Below are 22,693 nucleotides of genomic sequence, written 5' to 3'. Positions count from 1 at the left end.
AGACCTGATCCTTGAAGTGCACACTCAAATCGGAGAGAACATTCTCCCTGGGCTTAAGGTTAGAGCACACAACGTGAGAGCAATGGCTACATCAGTTGTTTTTAAGCATAATCTCTCTCTCACTTCGATCTTACAGACTACATTCTGGAAATGTAGGTCTGTTTTTGCTATGCATTATTTGCGGGACGTAGAGACAACGTACAAAGATTACAGTACACTTGGACCGTTGTCTGTGGCTGGCATTGTGTTCGGGAAGGGAATGTAAGAAGCAACACTTTCTCCATTTTTCTTCGCCTTGACAAGGTGTTGAGTTTATGGGGAGCCTGGAGGGTACAAGATACCTAGTGTGCCCACCAGATTTTTCTCTGTAGGGTGGTGGTTATTTATTTATATATGTGCTTTTTATGTGTGGTGTAGGTGACTATTTCTCTGGTTTTCTTTTTTATTGTACTGTGTCTTGGGCAGGGGCATTTTATTGTTGGCTTTGTAAATGATCGGAGATTCCTTCGCTGTAAAGTTTACTTCATACTTCGTTAGCGATCGGAGTACTTCTCTGCTACGAAGTCACTCACTTCAGTAGAGGTGACCCTGGCTATACTGCCACTCCGCTACTTGGTGGAGATGAGTGCCAACCAGAGGCAGTATCCACCTGCGCAGCTCTCTCACCAGGTAAGAAACACAAGCAATGTTTCAATGCTAAGCCTGTTTATTCTGTTCTCATTTCATCATCATTATTAATGTTTAAAGTACAAGATGTCCATGAATCCCACTCCTTCAACGTGGATTCAGCTAAGTAATTACTGGGTAAGTTACTGTACCTATATAAAAATATTATAATAATTTTTATAGTGAAATAAAGTTTTATATATACTTACCCAGTAATTATGAATGGAGCCTTCCCTCCTCCCCTCACATGGACTTTAGAGCATAAACAAAAGTAAAGCTCTTGGCTTAGTTGTTTCTCCCTTTTACCCTGAAAGTGGGCAAGGTTAGTCACCTACATAAACAAAAGACTATCACTACCGCAAATTTCAAAATTGAAGCTGCCGTCGAGTTAGAAACTCTTAGCTAAGTAATTACTAGGTAAGTATATATAAAACTTTATTTTCTTATAAATATGTCATTTTTATTACCTTTTTCCTTTTACCTTGTTTGGAGATTATAAAAATGCTGTAAATCCATCCTAAATGATATATGAGTAATTAAAGAAGAGAATGATGTGTAAAATGTGCAAAGGAGACTAATGTAGCTTTAATACCTTGTGAGTTATAGTTCAGTGAGTACCTATTGGACAGAGTTGCGTACACATTGGACAACCCGTCATAATAGGTATCCACCAATCTTTTCTTAGCATTTTATTGAGATACATTATTTATAATGTCTTTACATTACATGAGACTTCAATCTTTTATTCATGTAGTGACCAAATATCACATTCCCCATGTACATTGTGGGGCGGGCACAGTCTTGAGAAGGAAAATAACCATGAATTTGTGCGTACCTGTGGGTCAACTCGCCCTATATGGTATTCATATAGAGAGCAATATTATTCAAATTGCTAGTAGATGTTAATAACTACAGGCTAATGCTAGGCTAACCACAAGTACCAGTAGTTCAGGCCTAAGGAAGGCTGGCCTTCATTGTGCTGCGGAAGATAGTTTAACCTTAGTTAGCGGGCTTATTAATGTAACTTAAGCATAGGTAGATTGCGATAGTGTAGAGCTAAATTAACGTATAGACTAGTCTACAGTGATTGTATCACAACACATTTTGTTTCAAACATATCTTAATTAGTATGAGATTTCTAATCAAAGTTTTTGGTAACTTACTCTTTAGGTTATTTTTGCATTCATAAATGTTGCTGGGAGTGGCAGTGTCAGACACTGAACTCATCCCCTAAAGCAGATTATCAGTAATTAACTAGTAATTATTGTAATTAGACAACCTTTGCGGTGGTGATTATCATGATTGCATATATCTGTCGCTTATCAATCCAACTTAAATTCTACTGTACACATACAGAAAATACAGTTTGCTGGAATTCGGAGTATTTGAATAGCTAAAATCCTTATTGGTGTGGCAAGGGTCTTTTTTATACAATTGGGAATTTTTGTACTGTATATAGTAACTGTAATAGATTGCCCTAGTTCCCCATAAAACTATTACTGTATTTTGAAATGCCTAAGGCAAGTCTTCATTTTTCAGAGAAAGATATCTCTTATAAATAATTTTGTGTTACATCATTTGTACTTAGACAGATATGGTTAGACCCCCAATTTTTTTTCAATGTACCCATTGGCTTTAGCTCCGAGTACAGTGACTTACAAACTGTGGATCCAGTTGGCTTATACACTAAGATACTACTGTTCTGTCTGTTAAACCCCCAAAAATGCAGTGTCTGGGATATTTAAAGACCATGAATGTGTCCTTTATAAGAGTAAGGGATTGTGAAAGAACTCTGCAGTGTGCAGTATGACATTTCAAAACTGCGTGAATGTTCCGAAGATTTTTTATATACCTGTAAAAGGTGACCAAGCAGATGCAAAGTTATTGATTGGTTACTATGAAATTTGGATGTTTGGGTCACAATTGCTTTCTGTTTATGGTGCACTGAAAGTATTACCGGGATTTTTCGTAACTTTTAATGCTTTTCTGTTTTCAGATGGAAGTCAGCAGAGGATATATTTATGTCCAGCAGAGGAGCTAAGATGACTGTGGCTCCATCTGGGGATACAAATGAAGGCGAAGAAGGAGACAACAATCAAGCGCCCAAGGTGTCTAACAACGGCCATCGTCTGGTGAACTCTGTGTCAGCTTACCCTCTTGCCAACACCAACACTAACGCTGCTGTCTCTCAGAGCATGTCCAATGCCACCCCTGCTGTTTCTACCTCCACCATAGCTTCCACTTCATCCTCATCCTCATCGTCAGCTGCCTCTACCACCTCCTCTGCTCACGTTGTTACTCAGTTACCTCCATCGTCATCCAGTTTGGCCATGTCAGATTCACACACAAATACAAGTTACACAAATATCGGTTTCCCACAAAACACTGACGCCGTCAGCTCACACCCAACGAGTACGCCTGTGTGTGGTGGAGAGGCAGGTCTTGCTCGTTGCAACTCTGTGGGAGGAGTTGCACCACTTGACTTGTCTGGGATACCTCCCATTACCCAAGTCACCTTGCCGACACCTACAGAAAATGGAGAAGGCAGATTCAGGTAACTAGTTTTACATCACTTTATTTTTATGTTGCCTTATTATTTATTCTTATGTTCTATTGTTGAATAGCTAAGCAATGTGGAACAAATACCTTTGGTGGTCTTCTGAGTTTTGTACTTTTGTGACCTTTATGGACTTCAAGTTATTGCTTCACAGATGTCTTCTCTCATTGGTCTCAGTGGGTTAGATATAGTTAAGAATTCAAACTGCCATGTTTTTTATAGCCAGTGAGTGAGGCGCACTGTTAGGTTCCCTTTTGTTGGCGTTGGTGCTGTTGTTTCTTGCCTCATATTAGCATAACAGAAGCTCTCTGTTTACTATGCCTGATTGTAGGTGGAAGGATTCAGTGAAATTCCTACTGAAAAAGAAAGATTGAAATGGCCACGTGAGAAAAAAAAAAAGACGAATGGCCAGTTGAAAACCCTAAGCTGTTCCTGGAGATTTTATAAAATTTCAGTCACTGTGAAGTTAGTGAAAACCTTATTGTTTGCGGTTATACGCATCACAACAGTTACAGGAGTGTAGAGCAGTATTTTGTTACAGTGTGAGAGAACAGTAATGGGTTTTACAGTTTTGACATTTGGTAAATATTGGCTAATTGTATACAGAAAGTTCCTTACTCTGCTCCCCACCCTAAGACTTAAGTAAACCTTTGTCACATCACAAGTAAAATCTGCTGTGAGTGTCAAGTGTCAGAGGGACTTTTCATAGTCAGGTTACAGAGGTAAATAAGACAGTTTGAATTTGATTAGTCTCTCTTAACTCCCTAGATCAATGAAAATAGACATTGGTAAAGAATGCATTGCATCCATGAAGCTCGAGTTTTTAAAATGTTTTGTAAGGTGACAGAAAGACTGAATACTTTTTCAGAGTACATATGAAATCATTAATAGCATTAGAAAGGTTTTTTTTATGATAAATCATGTATGCTTTGAACTAGAATTTCATGTGCAAAATATTTATTAATATGTACTGCAATTTCAAATTACTATAATGCAAAGCTTTGTTGTCATGAAATTGTTCTTGTGCCCACATATCTAGAGATCTGCTATGCAACACCATGGTTTAGTGTGAATTGCCACAACTAGGTTGTTTTGAAGCTTCAGACAATCCACTCCACAGTTTGTGCCTCTGCAATTGAGTAGTTATAGAACTTACTGATGATTGAACACCTCATGCTTTTTCTCCTTTTTCAGTCTCTTTGGCCATTAATAGGTGCCATCTGCAGTGTGTCTTGAGTAGCACACTGTAGACAGTACTGAGGGTTCTTTGCCGTGTTCCTTCATAGCCCCAGCTGCATTGCTTTCTGTTGTTTACTGTTCGTCTGTTTCTTTTGTTGTTTCCCCTGCCTAAACGTCCCTCTTCTTTAACTTTACCTTGTTCCTATTTCATCACTTGTCATTCAAGAACATATCTGAAGAGAGAATCAAATGAGAGTCCAAAATGTGACTTGGTCATGTCGTTAAACATTTCTGTCAGTTGTCTTGCATAGCTTTTTGTGGTGATTTGATTTTCTCTCTTCTCTGTGAAGATGTGTTCTTTCACCACAAACAAACCCAAGTGATTTACGTTAGCTTTTACTGTGTATGGTGCTGGCAAAGAAAGGAGACCGCAAAGAAACGGGTGGTATTAATTGTGGGGTATCACCTTTGGTTATGCAGCTAGAGCACAGTAAATGGAGGAACACTGCTTCTGGGTGAAGCTTTTTTTGTGTTTGGTTCCATTTTATACTTTTATCCCAGGTCTGCAAGGCTTGCTGTCACTTGATTAAACAATTCATAATCCTTCAGTTCCATGTCTCATTGTATGATTGATGTTACCATATTTCCCTCTTACATTTGACGAAAGGCAATCAAGTAACATTGTTTTAATTATGCACGTGTTAAATGATAAGGGATCTGTGTCTTGTTATATGCTTTTCTCTTGAAAATGTTTCCTGTAGTTTTACCTTGCCAAGCATCTAGTAACTGTTAGTCATTTTTTTCTGTCATTTGTATATTTTATGTTTTTCCATGTACAGTACTGTAATGGGTGGTGTGCATGAGAATACAATACAGTAATGTGCTTTTCTTGGTAAGTTGCTTGTGATTGCCATGATATTTTTCTCACCCATTTAGAATGGTCTACCTTATTAGTCAGCATCATATAATAGGTGTTAAAAATTGGTTTGTACAGCCAGAAACTTAAACTTTCAAGAGACAACTCTAACATTACACGTCTTATTTTTGTGTTGCTACTAACATGCTGTCACTTACTGTTTTTGAACTGTATTTGATCGTGTGAAATTTCAAAGGATATCATTTTGTCCTGATGCTTGTGACTTTCACAAGACACTTTTGAGTGTTACGCACCACTGAGTGAGTTTCATTTGAGTGAAATCACACTGTTGTGAAAATACTTTATTCATTTCAACAGAGCATTTATATAATGCATTGCAGTGATTGGCAGACCTTCCCTGATTTTTATTAAAATTCTTTTAAGGTTGTGTCTCACTCAGCGCATCCTCCTCCTACTTATTGTGTGGAAATTTGTTTTCTCTTAACAAGGGTTTTACATTTTAATTTTTTGTAACATTGGTTTGTTTATAACCTAAGAAATTCCATGTTGCATGGTTGATAACATTTATTTATTTCACCAGGTAGGGGCAGTAGTCTTAAAGTATATGTCCTTATTCTCAGCTTTATTGTATCATTAAAACATTTCTCTTTATTGTATGGTATTGCAGTTGCATGAAGATGTTTGCAATGAATGTGAAAGTAGTATATAAACCATGAAGGTTTGTTTATCTAAATACTGCAGCTTAGTTGACAGTAGACTCTTCAGTATTAAGAGAAATTTTACCTTCTGCCTCCTTTTTGTTACTGTGTTTAATTCAAACTCTCTCCCTTATTAGCCAAAGTCCTGCACCAAGCCCAAATCCGAGCCCCACCTTAAGAAACAGACAGACTTCCTGTGATAGCAGCGATGATAAAGTGATGAGGAATGACTCTTACAGCTTTATCTCAAGAGAAGGCAGCGTAGAACCATCTTTTGTGGAAATCTCTGATAACGTGTCTGGTGAAAAGCTGGTAGGTACAGCAATACGTATTTACTATTTTTAAATCAGCAGTATAACAATATGTTGCGTAATTTGGGTTACTGTCAGCGTCTACATGTGCTGTTGTTTTGCTTAAACTCTTTGTGGTTATGCTTATGTCATTTGCAATCTTGCAGATGTCAACCTATGGGAATTTGATGACTGCAAATGACATCTATCTGAAGGTAATTTTGGCTAACTTCAACTTGTCATGTTGACGTCTTTGTTTTTGTAGTCTAACATTTTTGAACATGCCAAAATAAATTACAAGTTTTCATCTTCAAAATATCATGAACAGTGCTATACCATGAAGTTAAAATTTACAGGAAAGGATAAAATAAAAACATTGGTATACCTGTAATTAGTCAGAGTATACTTTGCCACAGAGAAGTTTTGGGGACTCTTCCTGGGATCCAAAAGTATTAACTGATAGTTGATTCATAATTGGCACAGCGCAGAATCTACTAAAGGTCCTTTGCATTTCAAATTCTTGAGCTTTACCTTGCTCCAAATATCTGTTTGCCTGTAGATACATGTATTCAGTTCTGTGGAAGCTTGCTCAGAAGTTCATGTGTGACATAAATAGTAAATGTTTAAATAACCATTGCCCACTTAAGGTTTGGCCTGATGTATAGTTTTCAAACTTGTTCTCAAAACTTCCAGGACTCCGTGAGTAGGTCGTCAGAATCCAGCAGATCAGTTGAAGCCCCTCGTACCCCAGAGATTGGCAGTAGTATTAATGGAGTGGTTATCAAAGAACGAGAGAGGAAAGAGTCACGTGATTCCAAGTCAAGTGACAAGAAGAGCAACAAGGCTTGGTACAAAATGCTTAACCCAACTTATAAAAGCAGATCTGAAGACCTCAAAAGATTATTCAAGGACCTACCATCTGATGAGAGGCTTATTGTTGGTGAGTTGTTGATCACACAGCTGAAATTTTGTTTCTCTGAATCATTTTGAAGTTAGTTCTTAATGCAGTAATTAAAAGTGATGGATTTATGACTTTGAATAATAATTGTACACAGTAATGTTGATAATCCTTGCCCCATCTTGTCTTGTTTTTCATTGACGTTAGTTTTTGATTATAAACATTTTTTTATTAATTAGCCTTTTGCCTTTAATATCAAAATTTGAGAATTTCATCACATTTGTATGACCATCTTGAGTCCAGGTTTTTAAAAGATATTTGTGTCTGTGTGTTCCAGATTATTCCTGTGCCCTGCAGAAAGATATCCTTGTACATGGCCGATTATATGTCACCCCAAATTACTTTTCCTTCTATTCCAAAATATTTGGATGGGAAACATTTGTAAGTATACTCACAGTTGGCATTAATTTTGAATCATTTGAGAATGAAAGAGAAAGAGATTTTTATTAAATAATCATTATTAAAAATTTTTATTAAATTTTTATTACTGTAATTTTTTACTATAATATAGACTTATGTTGTGTGCAGATGTACAGGTACACCTAAGACCTTTAATAAAAAAATACTGCTAAATTGTCATGAGTGTCTTGAATGGTAACCCATAGTTCAGCGATGTCTCTATTATAGTATAGAAGTCGAGTAAGATTTAATGGTTTCTTTGCTTATGGTTTGGTTATAGGTAATTCATCCCAGGTGTGTCTTGCCAGTAAGCCTTGTGGTACTAGAAGATCTTTATAGTATCCCTTTAACCCCCGCTGGAATAAATTGATTTAATAGAAGCCATTCGAAGGACTCAAAAATATATCCAACCATGCACACAAACAAAGAAGATACAGTACAGTGGATCTCTCCTATTTGCGGTTCTGGATTTGCGACTTCACCTATTCGGGGATTTGTCTGTGGAACTCATATACACATTATTCACAGAAAATTCACCTATTTGCTGTATTTTTATAGAGAAATATTCACAAATTACAGTACTGTATTTTCATATCATTTTCATGACTAAATGCACTTTTCGTGATAAAGCTATTAGATAATTCGGGTATAAGCATTTTAGAGGGATTTTTGGTGTTTTGAATGATCAAAATAGGCAGTTATAAGCATTTTTAGAGGGGTTTCTAAGTATTCGTGGATTTGAGCTACTCGTGGGGGGTAGCTGTATGCATCCCCCTTGAATAATGGAGGTCGACTATATTTCCTTTTCATTTTTATTTTGTCCAGTATCTGAACATACCTATGTTTACATTTAACGTGAATCTGTAATCGGTAATAAAAGAAGACAAGAGATTGCAAAGTGGATGCAGTAATAGAAAATAAAATTCGAAGAAAGAGCATCAAAAAAGAATAGAATGAATAGCAGTGAGTGGAGCTTGCAGATCAAATGGAATACCAACAGTAATAGTGATTATGATGAAAGAACTTTAATGAATGGAGAATTACACAACTTCAGTAGCTGACATGCAACTTCCCTTACCATTAATGGGGATTTACCCATACCCCAAGAAATTCAGGGGTCCAGTTAGGGCTGTATTATTGCAGTAAATAATATACATTAGCAGTAGTGACATACAGTATGAAATGTCAAGTGCAGTACTTTCTACATTAATAAGCCATAAATAAATCAATAGATTTTTATATTTAAGGGGAATTCTGAATAGATTTTCAATACATTTTGAAACCAATGATAAAAATAACTAGTGATGTATTCATCATTGAAAAAAAAAGTATACCTTAGTTTTACCAGACCTCTGAGCTGATTAACAACTCTCCTAGGGCTGGCCTAAAGGATTAGACTTATTTTACGTGGCTAAGAACCAATTGGTTACTTAGCAACAGGACCTACAGCTCATTGTGGAATCTGAACCACATTATAGCGAGAATTGAATTTCTATCACCAGAAATAAATTCCTCTAACTCTTCATCAGGCGGCCGGGGAATCGAACTCCGGCCCAGCGAGTGCCAGGCTTGGGAGTTTTCATGAACATTTTGTGTTTACCCATGGAAATTCAGTAATGTGCATTCACAGATAGAAAAAAGGCAAGTGATATAACCATTAAGTAGATCTGCTAAGAACAACAATGGGGTAAAGGAAGAGTAAAAATTAGCAAAGGAATCATCTCTTCAAAACAAGCCTCCATTATTTTGTGTAACAAAAGTACACTTACATGCTACAGACTTGGAGCCAGCTCATTGAAGGATAGGAATACTGTAGGAACAATTAAAAGATTTGCTTTCTAGGTTTAACTGATACGGTAGGAGAGTTCCCTCCAAATCTCAAGACCTGTTTTCATTGCCCAAAAGAATTGTTGTACTGTATCCACTTGTTATTCCTAATTTCAGGTTTCCATCAAATGCAAGGAAATCATTGCAATGACGAAGGAGAAAACGGCTCTGGTCATCCCCAATGCTATTGAGATCAAGACGGAAGGTGAGAAGCACTTCTTCACGTCCTTTGCATCGCGAGACAAAACGTACCTGATGCTGTTCAGGATATGGCAAAATGCCCTGATGGATCAGGTAAGTTAGGTATCAAAGAATTACCAAGTTCACAGTGTAACATACAGTATTATTTTCTTTATCATATTCACATAAAATTTTTTTGGCAAAGAGAAATACAGACAGTCAAGATATCCTGCCTTCCTTCCATTGAATCCAAAATTAAAAGTGGTTTGATTTTTAACAAGTTGCAACTCACTACAATTATCAAGCTTTTCAGCCCCCAAATTTCTGTTACAGCAAATGAGTGCAACAGAGCTTTGGCAGTGGGTCCACTCTAGCTACGGCGACGAGCTTGGACTTACAAGTGATGACGATGATTACGTTGCTCCTTCCACAGAGGATGATTCAAAAACTAACTTGCACAGTAATTTTGACTCTACCTATAGTACAAGTGGCAACCCCAAACTCTACAGCATCGATTCCTTGGATGTGAGTACAGGCAATATTCTTGTTTTTTTTTTTGGGGGGGGTGAAGAAAATCATTTGCCACCTACTTATCACTGAGTAAATTGGAGTGATCATGAGTCATGGAATTGTGTATGATATTCATGAGAGCTCTTCTATTTCAACATCCTCTGCTACTGTATACTGTAATCCAGTAGCATAATATATATTTTACAGATTCATCTTTTCCTATAAATATAGCCAGACCAATTCTTAGTGGTTATTCATGGAGAGTTAAGTGGTAAAAACCATTTTGTCACTTACAAAACAATTGGATGGGCAGTTCATTTAATTTCAAAGGCAGTTATGAAATCTGAAACATAGTCATAACTAGGTATGCTTAAATGACAATAAAACTATGTACAGTATAGCACATTTTTCATGCCCAACTGGTAAAAAAAAATTTTTTAGCAATTTTAGCACAAACTTTGTTAAATCTCTGGGACAAGGCAAGTTGATAAGGGCAGGTATATGGTACCTGTTATGTTACTGTATCCTGGGCAGTCATACCTTTTCAGGCTATCTTCCAGTATTTTTCAGGTGTCAGTCAGTTGAAATCTCTCTCTCTCTCTCTCTCTCTCTCTCTCTCTCTCTCTCTCTCTCTCTCTCTCTCTCTCTCTCTCTCTCTCTCTCTCTCTCTCTCTCTCTCTCAGGTTGTTTTTTATTCTGCAGAAATATGTATTGAGTGTGTGATAAACTAATAAAATCTCCAGTGTTCAGCTGGAAATTTATTTTGAACAATTACTAAAAGGCTCTGTATTAACATTGCTTTAAAGTTAAAACAATCATAAACAATTATACTATATAAGAAATTACAGTAAATTTCCCAAGAGAGAGAGGGAGAGAGAATTTCCCAAAAGGAATGAGTTAGATTCTGAAAATATTCCATTTGTTCATTGTCGTCTCCATATTATGTACAGTGTTGAATGTTTGCATATTTTATAACACTTCTCTAGAAAATTTTGGCAGTTGTTATTGCTGTTAAACACAAATAGTTTGAGTGGGGAAGTGGCTGTATTCAGTAATGCATATCACTGTCAGAATAGGTTCCTTGAAAATAATGTTTTTGTGTATGTGCACCATAAAATCTGTGTGATGGGTACCCAAAGTAATTTTTGGCGAGTGAGTGAGTTGGAATGTATAATTGAATTGTATCAACAGAAAGATGAATATTATAATAAATTGAACAGAGTAGTTTTTGTTGATGCAAAACACTGTTATTTAGTAATACAGACCATACTATGATTGTATCATTGGTTTAGACGTAATTTGGGTGAGTGACTTTCATATTGCTGAAAATGGGTATATGCTTGGCAGTGTGAGTTATCTAACATAATCTACAGTATCATTACTCCAACAGTAGTCCTAAAAATTTGCTGCAGCAAATATTTTATTCATGATGCTACCACATATTGTGTTTATACTATGTAGTGTGTTGCCTAGTGTTGTTTTCTTTTGATGGAAACGGGGAATATACCTCATTTGCCAGTAAACTGCTTAATCTCTCTTATATGTACACAGGCAGGAAAAAGGACACTGGGTGTATTATGGCTTTTGGTAACAGACCACATACTGTACTGTACTTTGTTCACTGATCTCATTGGTAAAGACCTCCTTACTCCTTGCCTTTCAGGCAAGGCTAAAAAGTATTTCTGAGGCATGCCATATGTTTTGAGTGTGAGCGATTGATAAGAAACATTTGAGTTGTGAGAGGGATTGATAAGCACAGTTTGAGTTTGTGTGTGTGTGTCTGTTTGTGAATCAAGACTAACCACTACCAACTTAGTGGGAATGGACTCCAGGACTGGGAAACTTGATGACTGGCTTGCCACTTAACTTTATCCTATGTAGATAGCAGGACCAAGCTCATCCAGGACTTGTCTGAGCCAAGGAAGGCTAATCTTTGTTCTCTAGGAACATAAATCCTCAAACCCTCAGAAAAAAAGTGTTATTTCAAATGGCAACAGTGATCCTTGAGTTGTTTGATGATAGCAGATAGAGGTTCTTTTTTTTACTATAAATGGTGGACATACACCAAAAGAGTAGTAATTACAACTCCAGCAGTGTATGTGATAGAGCAAAAATCCCTTACACTACTAACTGACAAGCTCTCATCTGCTGACCATAGGAAATGGACACTGCATTGAAGCATTGAAGCTTTACAGTCTTAATTTAAAGATCCTCTTCCTGATACCAGGTGTTTTGAGAAACTTTTTGCCAAATGTGCTTTTCGTTAAATATCCCACATAACCCAAATAGGTTGAGTGAAGGTCATGAAGGATTTTCCAGTTTTTAAAGAATATGGGGTTCTGTCTCCTAAACTTTTCATTTTTTATCCTTTCTGTTGTGTAGGTAGAATTTTTCTAGGGAAACCCATTTTCAGATAGAATTGATGGAATAAGTTCAGAGATCCAGGAGGAAATGGGTCTTATTACAGTGGACTTAAAGGATTCTTATTTCCAGACATCTGTGCATCGGACATTGAATAAATACTGGAGGTTCACTTTTGGGGGGCAGTGTATTGGTATTAGCTCTTCGAGATTGTCATCGCTACAGAGTGTGTATGGTAGTATTCACCTGTGTAGGTTGCAGCCATGATATAAGCTCTCAAAGGTCTAAGATTATGTAGGAATTGGAATAATTGGCTGATCTTAGCATCCACTATGGCGTGGATATCCAGTGGTTAGTTCAGTGCAGTGAACTACTGGTACTGAGACCCTACAGTTCCAATGGCTGAGGAGATTGTTGTTTTATCAGCAGCGTGAAGGCTGCGCTCATGATCGGCTTGTTTGGAGAACTTTGTCCAGTGTGACGTCAGAAGCGGGCAAAGTTCTGACTTTGCCCGCTGTTTCTCCGCTTCTGACGTCACATCAGACAAAGTCCATCAAACAAAGCTCACGTGTGGACGCAGCCTTATAATGCTTACCTAATCTTTACTTGATATTTACTTTTAAAAAATCAGTAGTGCTTCATTATTCTGTTTGGTTGTTTCTGTTCATTTAAACAAATCTGTGAAAATCACCTCTTCTTACATTTTCTCCTGCTGCTTATCTCATCAACTTGACTAGTGTAGCAGTTGCCAAGACTAGCAGTGCAAAGGGTTTAGGTAGCAAGGGGTAGAACTGTTAGGTGGCAGCATTCATGGGATGATTAACATATTGCTTTTTCTAAAAGTGCTCCTTTGAGCTGTTAGCCTTATTTACCTTTGACAATCACTTTATCTTGTAATTTTTTAAATACATATTTCAGAAACTGATTTATTTAGAGACTTCATTTTAAAAATTGTCTAATTATCTTCCTTGTACTTATTTTCACCTTGTGTTTTATTAAACCTTTGATTTTGGTTAACATGGCTTCTCCTTGGCAACATTCACTTCAGGGTGTGACGTCCCTGCTTGCACGAGATAGGATATAAGAGACTCTTTAGAGATAGGGTAGAAGAGACTCTTTAGTCTTGGCAAGCAACTCTTCTAGGAGAGGGACACTCCAAAATCAAACCAGCAGGTGGAAGGGACCCTTTAGCCATGGTAGGCAACCCTTATAAGAGAAGGTTACTCTGAATACAAACTTTGTCCTCCAACCTTGGGCTGTGCCATAGCCATTGTACTGTGGCCTTCTATGGTCTTGAGTTTGACTTCCCTTGCTTGAGGGTACAATCAGGCATTTTTCCTCTTTTTTTTTTTTTTGTTCACTCCTGTTTTTTCAAAAGGTTTGTAGGACAGGCTGATGAGAAAGTTAAAGTAGTTTGGTGGATTATCAGGAAAGTGCCTTCTTCTTTACCCAATCCTTTCCTTTTATGCTTATTAAAATGTCAAAATCCGTCCTGACTCCCTCCCCCGAGTTGTTGTGGCGCACCAACTTGGCAGATTTCTTATTTGCCCTACAAGGATTCCCAGGTCCACCATGTTGACCAGTTGCTTCTGGTGCTTTTTTCTATGACATATGGTCAGGTTTATTTATACTTTCAAAGAAATTTTTGTAAATGATGCAGATACTGTTGTTGTCAATTATTGTTTATTGTTCTGTTGATTTTTACTATTTTGATGTTGTTATGAGTCTGTTATTAGTTGCTGTTAATTTTAATTCTTTTGGGAGATATTAAGCTGAATCCTAGGCCTGCTACTCATTACTATAAGAAAAATTCCAGAGTACTTTACTCAAATATTTGAGGCTTAACTACGATTTGGCGTGTTTTTATCTGAGACACTTGTAACTAGGAACAAGTCAAAGGTTGAGGTTTTAATCCCTGGGATGGTCTTAATATCCCACATGCATAATGTATGGCTGTATATACCAAGTCCAGACGACCTATTTATCGTGAGAAAAACTTGGAGTGTAGTTGCCATGAAGTTCTTTGTTTTAAGATTTTCAGTAAGTTCAACAATGTTTACGTTTTGATGTATACTGCAGTCCAAATATCGATGGTTCTGTATATGATTACCTCACCTCTTGGAGAGGATTAGAATGGCATGGTCACAGGATTCCAAAGCTTCATTCATTATTATGGAGACTGCAATGCAAAGCACAGCAAGTGGCCTAATACAAATTCCACAGATCAACATGGCCAGTCTGCTCTTGAGTTCTGTGTATCCTCCGATTTTGTCCAGCTAATTGAGATGATAGATTTGACCTCATATTCACAGATGTTCCATCTACAGTATTGTCAAGGCCAAGGTCTGTGAGTATATAGGCTTCCGACCATTGCGCCATTGAGATCGACATATCTTTCAGTCAGTATATTCCTAATGCTGTTAGCTATTTTAGTAAGGTATGTCCAGAGAAAGGTCATCAAATTCAGGACAAATGACTAACAATTGTTTGATGCTGCATGTAGGTGAGCTTACCATGACAAACAGACCAAATTAGTCACATGGAGACAAAATTTTTCACATGAAAATTACACCATTTTTGTTGAGTTTCACTATGCTGTGAATAGAATGTACAATATAGTTGAGATAATTTTCAATATAATTCCATAAAGAGGAAACTTGAAGTAATTACTCAGCCTCATCTGTGTTGGATCAAATTGGTTTCATCTATCTTTGGGTCAGGTTCGTGTTCCATTCTACCACTACTAACAGATGGTGGTAGACTGGTTACTGGCCCTAAGGAAAAGGCTGAATTGCTTCATCAGGCTTTTGATACTCAGCAATCAGCTGAGGATATCCCTCTCCCAGATAAGTCATCCTCATGCTCTAGGGATGTTACGTAAATTCCTGATAATCTTGATAGCTGGGTTGGAGAAGATCCTGATGATTTCTTCCCTTTGGTTTTTTAAAAAGGATTTTGCTGTGCTGTCTCCCAAGATTATTAGATTCTGTAGACTCTATTAGATTCTATAGACTGACGTACGGTAGTATCTTTGCGGATGAGCACAAGCTTTGTAATACAGTGATTGTTCCAAAGAATGGCATATCTGCATACTGTGCTCCTCAGAGTTTCAGAAAACTTATTTTTAACCCACTATGTAAGTTTGTGGAATCTAAAGGATTGTTAGCTGATAGTCAGTATATATATTGGAAGCAGTTAGGTACCTGTGATGCTCTTTTAGATTTGACATGCCATTTGCAAGAGAACCTTGATAGGGCTATGAGGGTAGAGTAATTTAAATAGATTGTAGTGCTGCTTTCAATTTAGTAAATCATAAGGCACTTATTTATAAGCATCAGAATCTTGGGTTGGGTGGCTATGTTTTAGGATTACTTCAAGATTTCCTTATAGGTAGGCAGGAGCGAGTTGCTGTTGATTGGGATCTTTAGTGAACTAAGACCTACTGTGACCTGAGTTCCACAGGGTAGTGTTCTTGGTCCACTGTTATTTTTAGTGTATACAAGTGATATGTTTTTTTGACCTGGAAAACAAGTGTTCAGTATGCCAGTGATACAACACTCATGGGTGTAGTGAAGTTTCATTGGAAGCTTGAATTTCAAGTCAGTGGCCCCTGTGGGCTTTTTCCATATGAATAGGCTCCATCTTTTGAATAATAATAACAGTAATAATTGATGGCTGTCATACTGGTTAGGACTAACTGTGACCAACAAGATCAGTTTCAGTGAAGCAGATAATTCTACTCATTACTGAATGAGACCAAAAAAATCAGTGTAAGTTTAATCTTTTAAAAACAAGTTCTCCTGACAGTGTTTTTATTATCTGTAGACTAAACTAATTAAGCACCTTGTTGTAAGCTGGACGGCCCAAATAATTTTATGACGAGAACAGGTGCCTTCATTTCAAATGATTATAACGTTAGTCAAGAGTCTTTCCTTTAGAGGACAACCTTGCTCACTGAGGTTTTTAATCTAGCCAAGTCAAATGTGAGGGCATGTCTGATTATATACTAAAGCCATGACTTGCAGCTGTTTTTTTAATCGACAAAGGCTTGGCCTTAGCTTTATTAGTCACTGCTGATGTAAATCTTGGGAATTTTTGTTTATGTCATTTTTAGTATTCAAGAGTGACCTTGCATGCTAATGGATGTCTCGGTACCACCACTGTGGATTTTTGCTCTCTCTCTCTCTCTCTCTCTCTCTCTCTCTCATTTTAGTAAGGGAATCTTAAGAGAATAGTCATAGAAATATAGATGTGACAGGGATAAGGTAAAATGATTAGTACTACGGTGAAAAATGGATTTGTAATTTGAGGTGGCTTAGTCACATGGAGAGAATGTTTAGAGGAAGAGAGTAAGATAGAGGTGAAAAACGATGTGTTTAGGTATACAAAGCAGCAAAAATGTGAAAGTGTGTACATGATTTGTTTAAGTGGTTAAGGATAAATTTAGCAGTGTGTGCAGCCCATTGTGTGTGTGTGTGTGTGCTTGTTTGAGAATGGATGAACTGAATGTGGCGAAATTTGATGTAGAAGTTCATTTGGGGACTCCCTTCAGATGGCAATTTTCTGACGGAAATAAGTGAAGACCAGATGAATTATAATATAAAATAACATCAGATTTTGATCACCAACCAAAAGTTAATGATCTGAAGGCAGTTACCTAATACGGTGTTCACTGTTTCACCCCAATTCATTCATTTGGTTTCATGTGATTTTGTAAATAACAACTGGAGAAGGAAGGTTCTTTGGTCTGAGGTTTGGGATGGTACACAACAGTCAGAGGGAAGGTACTTAACATGTTGATCCTCTCATAGATTACCGTAATTGGTACTATGAAGCACTATTCACTTTATTTGTTTTTGGAAGAAAAATAGTTTGTAAATAAAGTAAGATGTAAGTAAATTAATCCGAAAAAAATTTAAGAAGACGAAATTACAAAGAAAGAAACAATTGTAAAAAAAATTTCAATAAGTTGTAGAGAAAAAAAGGTTTTATGGAAAATTAAAAACAGTATTCTAAAATTTAAAAAATGTAAAACTGTGAACATGAAAAAGACGAGATTGCAAAAATAAAAAGATTAAAAAGACAAGATTATGTAAGGGAAAGAAAAGCACAAGATTGTACAAAGAAAAATTAATTAGGAAAACACCTGGGAGATAGTGATAGAAAAGATTGTAAATAAAGTACAAAAAAACCTGATTGTTGAAACTTGAAGGGAAGACAAAACAACCAGATTGTGAATATTAGAAGAATGACCAGACTAAACAACAATTCGGCAAGTTGTTGGTGAGCAAAGACACGAACTGCATTTGTAATTCGCATAGTTCAGTAATTGGACGAAGTCTCCCTTATTTCTGATTGAAAATTCACATACACTCACACTCTCGGCTTCCCGGGCCGCATTGTGACCCACGGCCACTGGCTCACTCACTCGTTGCTTCGAGTTGCCAAATGGAATTCTTCAAAAGCTTTTGGTCTGTGATTGTACGAGTAGTTGAATAAAAGAGTTAGACTCATGTTTATATATTCTGATAAAAAAAAGGGATGGTTTCTGGGTGAGTAATGAGTGATAGAGTGATTGAAGGTTAAAATACTGAGTTGAATAAAAAGTGGAATGTAATGTGTATGCAGTATGCTTGGTTATTAATGATGTATTGGAATGGGGTCGATTTTAGATCAAAAGTTGCTATTTTTAGGTACGGAGCATTGACCAAAACCTTTTGTAAGTGCACACAGAGAGAGAGAAAGAGCTTATGTGCGTATGTGTGTGTAAGAGAGAGAGAGAGAGAGAGAGAGAGAGAGAGCTTATGTGCGTATGTGTAGAGAGAGAGAGAGAGAGAGAGAGAGAGAGAGTCACTCTCATAAAGTACGAACACCTGGCCATTTAGAATTCCATCTAGCCATGGAAGTAAACGGTTGATTTTTTTCTCGCACAATATTAGAAAGTTTATTCTGTCGATGTATTAAAATATACTGACATGCATAACAAATAAACCAGCGAGGGTGTATTGTGTGATACGTGCTAAGTTGCTCCAGAGAAAGTGTATTCTGAGATAACATGGGGAATAAACTTGATAATTTGCTTCGAGGGACGAGAAAGCATAGAAATTTGTGGTGAATTTATTCTGGGCTAGTGTTTCATATATAATTTATTCTGGGACACAATAAGTATTTCAAACTAGAGACGGCTTATTATGGGGGACGAAGTATTTCAGACAAGAGAATGTATTCTGGGACACTTATAAGTATTTCAGAAAAGATAATTTATTCTGGGACACTTGAAATATCTCAGACTGGAGAATGTATTCTGGGACACTTTTAAGTATTTTAGAGTAGAGACTATTCTGGAACACTTGAATTATTTCAGACTAGAGAATGTATTCTGGGACACTTAAGTGTTTCAGACTAGAGAATTTATTCTGGGACACTTGAATTATTTAAACAGAGAATGTATTCTGGACACTGTTAAGTATTTCAGACTGGAGAATTTATTCTGGGACACTTGAAGAATTTCACTATTAAATTTTTCAGACTAGATAATTTACTCTTGGACACGAAATATTTCAGACTAGAGAATGTATTCTGGAACACTTTTAAGTATTTTAGAGTAGAGATTTATTCTGGGACACTTGAATTATTTCAGACTAGAGAATGTATTCTGGGATAATGTTAAGTATTTCAGACTGGAGAATTTATTCTGGGACGCTTAAAGTATTTCACTGTTAAACTTTTCAGACTAGATAATTTATTCTGGGACACCTTAAGTATTTCAGAGCAGAGAATGTATTCTGGGACACTGTCAAGTACTTCAGACTAGAGAGTTTATTCTGGGACACTTAAGTATTTCAGATGTTAAGTATTTCAGACTAGATCATTTATTCTGGGACACTTTAAAGCATTTCAGACTAGAGAATGTATTCTGGGACACTTGAATTATTTCAGACTAGAGAATGTATTCTGGGACACAGTTAAATATTTCAGACTAGAGACTTTGTTCTGGGACACTTTTAAGTATTTCTGACCAGAGAATTTATTCTGGGACACACAAAGTATTTCAGACTAGAGAATGTATTCCGGGACACTTAAAGTATTTCAGATTAGAGAATGTATTCTGGGACACTTGAAGTATTTCAGACTAGAGAATTTATTCTGGGACACTTGAAGTATTTCAGAGTAGAGAATTTATTTTCGGACAGTTTATTGCATCAGAGTCCAAATACAATTTATTCTGGGACTAAACTAAATCAGACCAAGTGTATTCTGGGGCATAATTCAGAGACTGCATACTGGTTAAACATAAAAATTTCTGGGACCAGAGATAGTTTATTCTGGGGCTAAACATATTTCAGACCAAATTTATTCTGGGGCGTGCAACTATAATCATAAAGAAGAAACTGTATATTCTGGGACACACACAAAGTGTTCCAGAGACCAGTGACTTTATTGTGGGACAAGAAATATTTCGGACCAGTTTTATTCATGGAAAAACAAGTAGAGAAGTAATTGCTGAACAAGAGAGAATTTATTCTAGGATTGAAAATGTATTAGATTAGACTAGAGTTGATTTATTCGGTAACAAAACAAGTATTCCCGAGTCAGGTTTAGTTTGGGGCACAAACCTATAGTTCTCAGACCAGAGAGACAATGTATTCTTAGACTTATATAGCCTAAGTATTTCAGAGACCAGATACAATTTATTCCAGGATACAGATGTCAGGAACTACATCTGTAGGCAACTGGATTCACACAGAGGCTCAGTACAGTAATGCCTGGCGTCGTTTCAATTTTGTTTTTCTTCGCGTGTTCCGATCGAGTGACTTTGGTTGTTTCTCGACGAGATTTAAATACCTTGATTGCTCATGATGAGATTGATTGTGGCGTATGACAGATGGTCGATGTTTTATTTTCATGTTGGTGTTTTTATTAGCTTTGTTTGTACGCTAGAACGTACTTCGAACTATAATAGGTATAAACAAAAGTTTTCGTTTCCACAAAAGTAACAGCTCATAAACAGACCGGATGTCGTTATTCATGTTAGGGTTTCACATCTTAACCTAGGACTTGGTTTTACAGTGTTAATAACACCTTCGCCACAGTGAATGAAGTTATTAACTGTGTCATTTGCTTGGTCCGTGTCACGTCACATTTACGCACGCACACACACACATACCCACACACACACATACCCACACACACACACACTCGTACCGCCATGGAAGACTGGATTGTGGAGGTTTTGGTGAGTTTCATATGTAAGTGACAACAAATCTACGTCCTTTGGTTACGAATGTCTGTTAAATTTGACTGAATGATTTACACAGGAGCGTCCGTATGTGATATTATCAGTAGACATGCCGATAGACATATGCGTTTATTAATCATACTTCAGTAGATCTGCGTCTAGAAAATCATATATCGATAGACATGTGCGCTTAAGAATCATATATCGTTAGACTCATGTGTCTGAGAATCATATATCGATAGACATATGCGTCTAAGAATCGTATATCGAGAGCCATATGCGTCTAAGAATCGGATATCGAGAGACATATGCGTCTAAGAAACGTATATCTAGAGACATATGCGTCTAAGAATCATATATCGAGAAACATATCCGTCTAAGACTTATATCGATAGACATATGCGTCTAAGAGTCATACATCGAGAGACATATGCGTCGAAGAATCGTATATCGAGAGACATATGCATCCAAGAATCATACATCGAGAGACATATGCGTCTAAGAATCGTATATCGAGAGTCATATGCGTTTAAGATTTCATACATCGATAGACACATGCGTCTAAGAATCGTATATCGAAGGACATATGCGTCTAAGAATCACATACCGATGGACATGCGTCTAAACTAAAGAATCTCTCTCTCTCTCTCTGTGCGGTGTATGAAAGCGGCCTCCATGAAGAAGAAGGAAAAGAATAAAAAAAAAACATAATATTCAAGATTGTAAGGTGTTCGTGCGTGCGTACGTCTGTTCCCGCCGTACCTCAACCCTGAGGGCTCTCTTTGTGGATGTGTGTGCTGGTAAAGGAAGGGTTAGGTCTAGGTCCCTGGGTTACTGGAGGGGGAGGGAGAAGAAGCCTCCTTGGGGAAGGAGATGGGTGTCGTAGGGAGAGACTGGGATGAGAGAGAGAGAGAGAGAGAGAGAGAGAGAGTCGGTGTCGACTAGTACACTTGCACTCTTGGCAGATTTAGCCGCGCCGTGCGGCAGTGCTGGTGTGTGTTTGTGATGCCTCGCGTCCGAATGCGTGCGCGCTGGCTTACGTGTGTGTGTGTGTGTTTGTGCTTGTCTTAATTGTTGATGCAATCATCCCGGTCCTTAAAGGGAAAAAGGGCGTGACCTTGAAGAGCACAGGAGGCTCTTCCATAAACTAGTTGCTCGTTCATTCCAAGTCTTCGTCACCTACTGCGCCTCCTTCAGCGTAACGATGGTTTGCGAATTCGCGAATGTCGTGTGACGTCACAGATGCAGCATATTATCGTGTTTCCGCAAAATACTTGAGGGAACTGTTTTGAGTTTTTGCCTTGTTTACAAACAAAGAAACAATTAATGTAATTGTTTATCAAAAGGTTTAATGTACCATCCTTATGTACCACAACGTTCTAAGACTAAAAGTGCTAAATATTCAGATTTAAACAATTTTGCGTTATTATAATAAAATTAACCATCTGTTCCTGTAGGTACAGATGTCAGAGATTTTTGTTGCGAGTAGTCAGAGAGAGAGAGAGAGAGAGAGAGAGAGAGTGAGAGTAGAATTTTGTTAGACCTACCCGGGTTGGCTTCCTAAATTGTCGCGTTGATAATAAGTGGTTGTAAGTTGTAGCTCTTTCTCTATAGTGTAAATTGAGTCAACATCACTGTTCCCAATAGAAATAACCTTGGGTATCTTAACTTTCTCTCTCAATCATTCCTCACGTCATGTATAAATAAATTATCTTGTAGTTTTTGTCGGTGAATTTTTTTTTCTTTTGCACGAATAAAATTCTGTCTTTGGCTTGGGTTAAAAAGTGTTTTGACCTAATTTTAAACTTTGCATTAGTCTTGGCTTGACCTAAAAAATGCATAGGCCTAATTTTAAGCTTTGCAGCAGTTTTTACTTGGTCCAAAAAAATCCATAGGCCTAACCTTAAAGTTTGCATGAGTGTTGGCTTGGCCCAACCCCCCAAAAAAACAGG

The 22,693-nt window shown here is 37.2% G+C and overlaps 1 protein-coding gene across 3 annotated transcripts in view; it reads left to right on the top strand.

The window, feature by feature from the left end:
* LOC136855050 (protein Aster-B-like) overlaps positions 1-22,693 on the top strand; it is a 71,215-nt gene that overhangs the window by 12,492 nt on the left and 36,030 nt on the right. For 2 of the 3 annotated variants that reach the window (XM_067131819.1, XM_067131817.1), the window contains exons 2-8: positions 2,663-3,220; positions 6,115-6,289; positions 6,435-6,482; positions 6,961-7,207; positions 7,503-7,606; positions 9,569-9,745; positions 9,965-10,156. In XM_067131819.1, the coding sequence (XP_066987920.1) occupies positions 2,663-3,220; positions 6,115-6,289; positions 6,435-6,482; positions 6,961-7,207; positions 7,503-7,606; positions 9,569-9,745; positions 9,965-10,156 (1,501 nt within the window). The remainder of the gene's footprint in view (positions 1-2,662; positions 3,221-6,114; positions 6,290-6,434; positions 6,483-6,960; positions 7,208-7,502; positions 7,607-9,568; positions 9,746-9,964; positions 10,157-22,693) is intronic. The other variant, XM_067131818.1, reaches the window with a different exon arrangement.

This window comes from Macrobrachium rosenbergii, chromosome 30, assembly GCF_040412425.1.
Source record: "Macrobrachium rosenbergii isolate ZJJX-2024 chromosome 30, ASM4041242v1, whole genome shotgun sequence".
Classification (NCBI taxonomy): domain Eukaryota; kingdom Metazoa; phylum Arthropoda; class Malacostraca; order Decapoda; family Palaemonidae; genus Macrobrachium; species Macrobrachium rosenbergii.
This window is presented reverse-complemented; position numbering and strand designations above follow the sequence as displayed.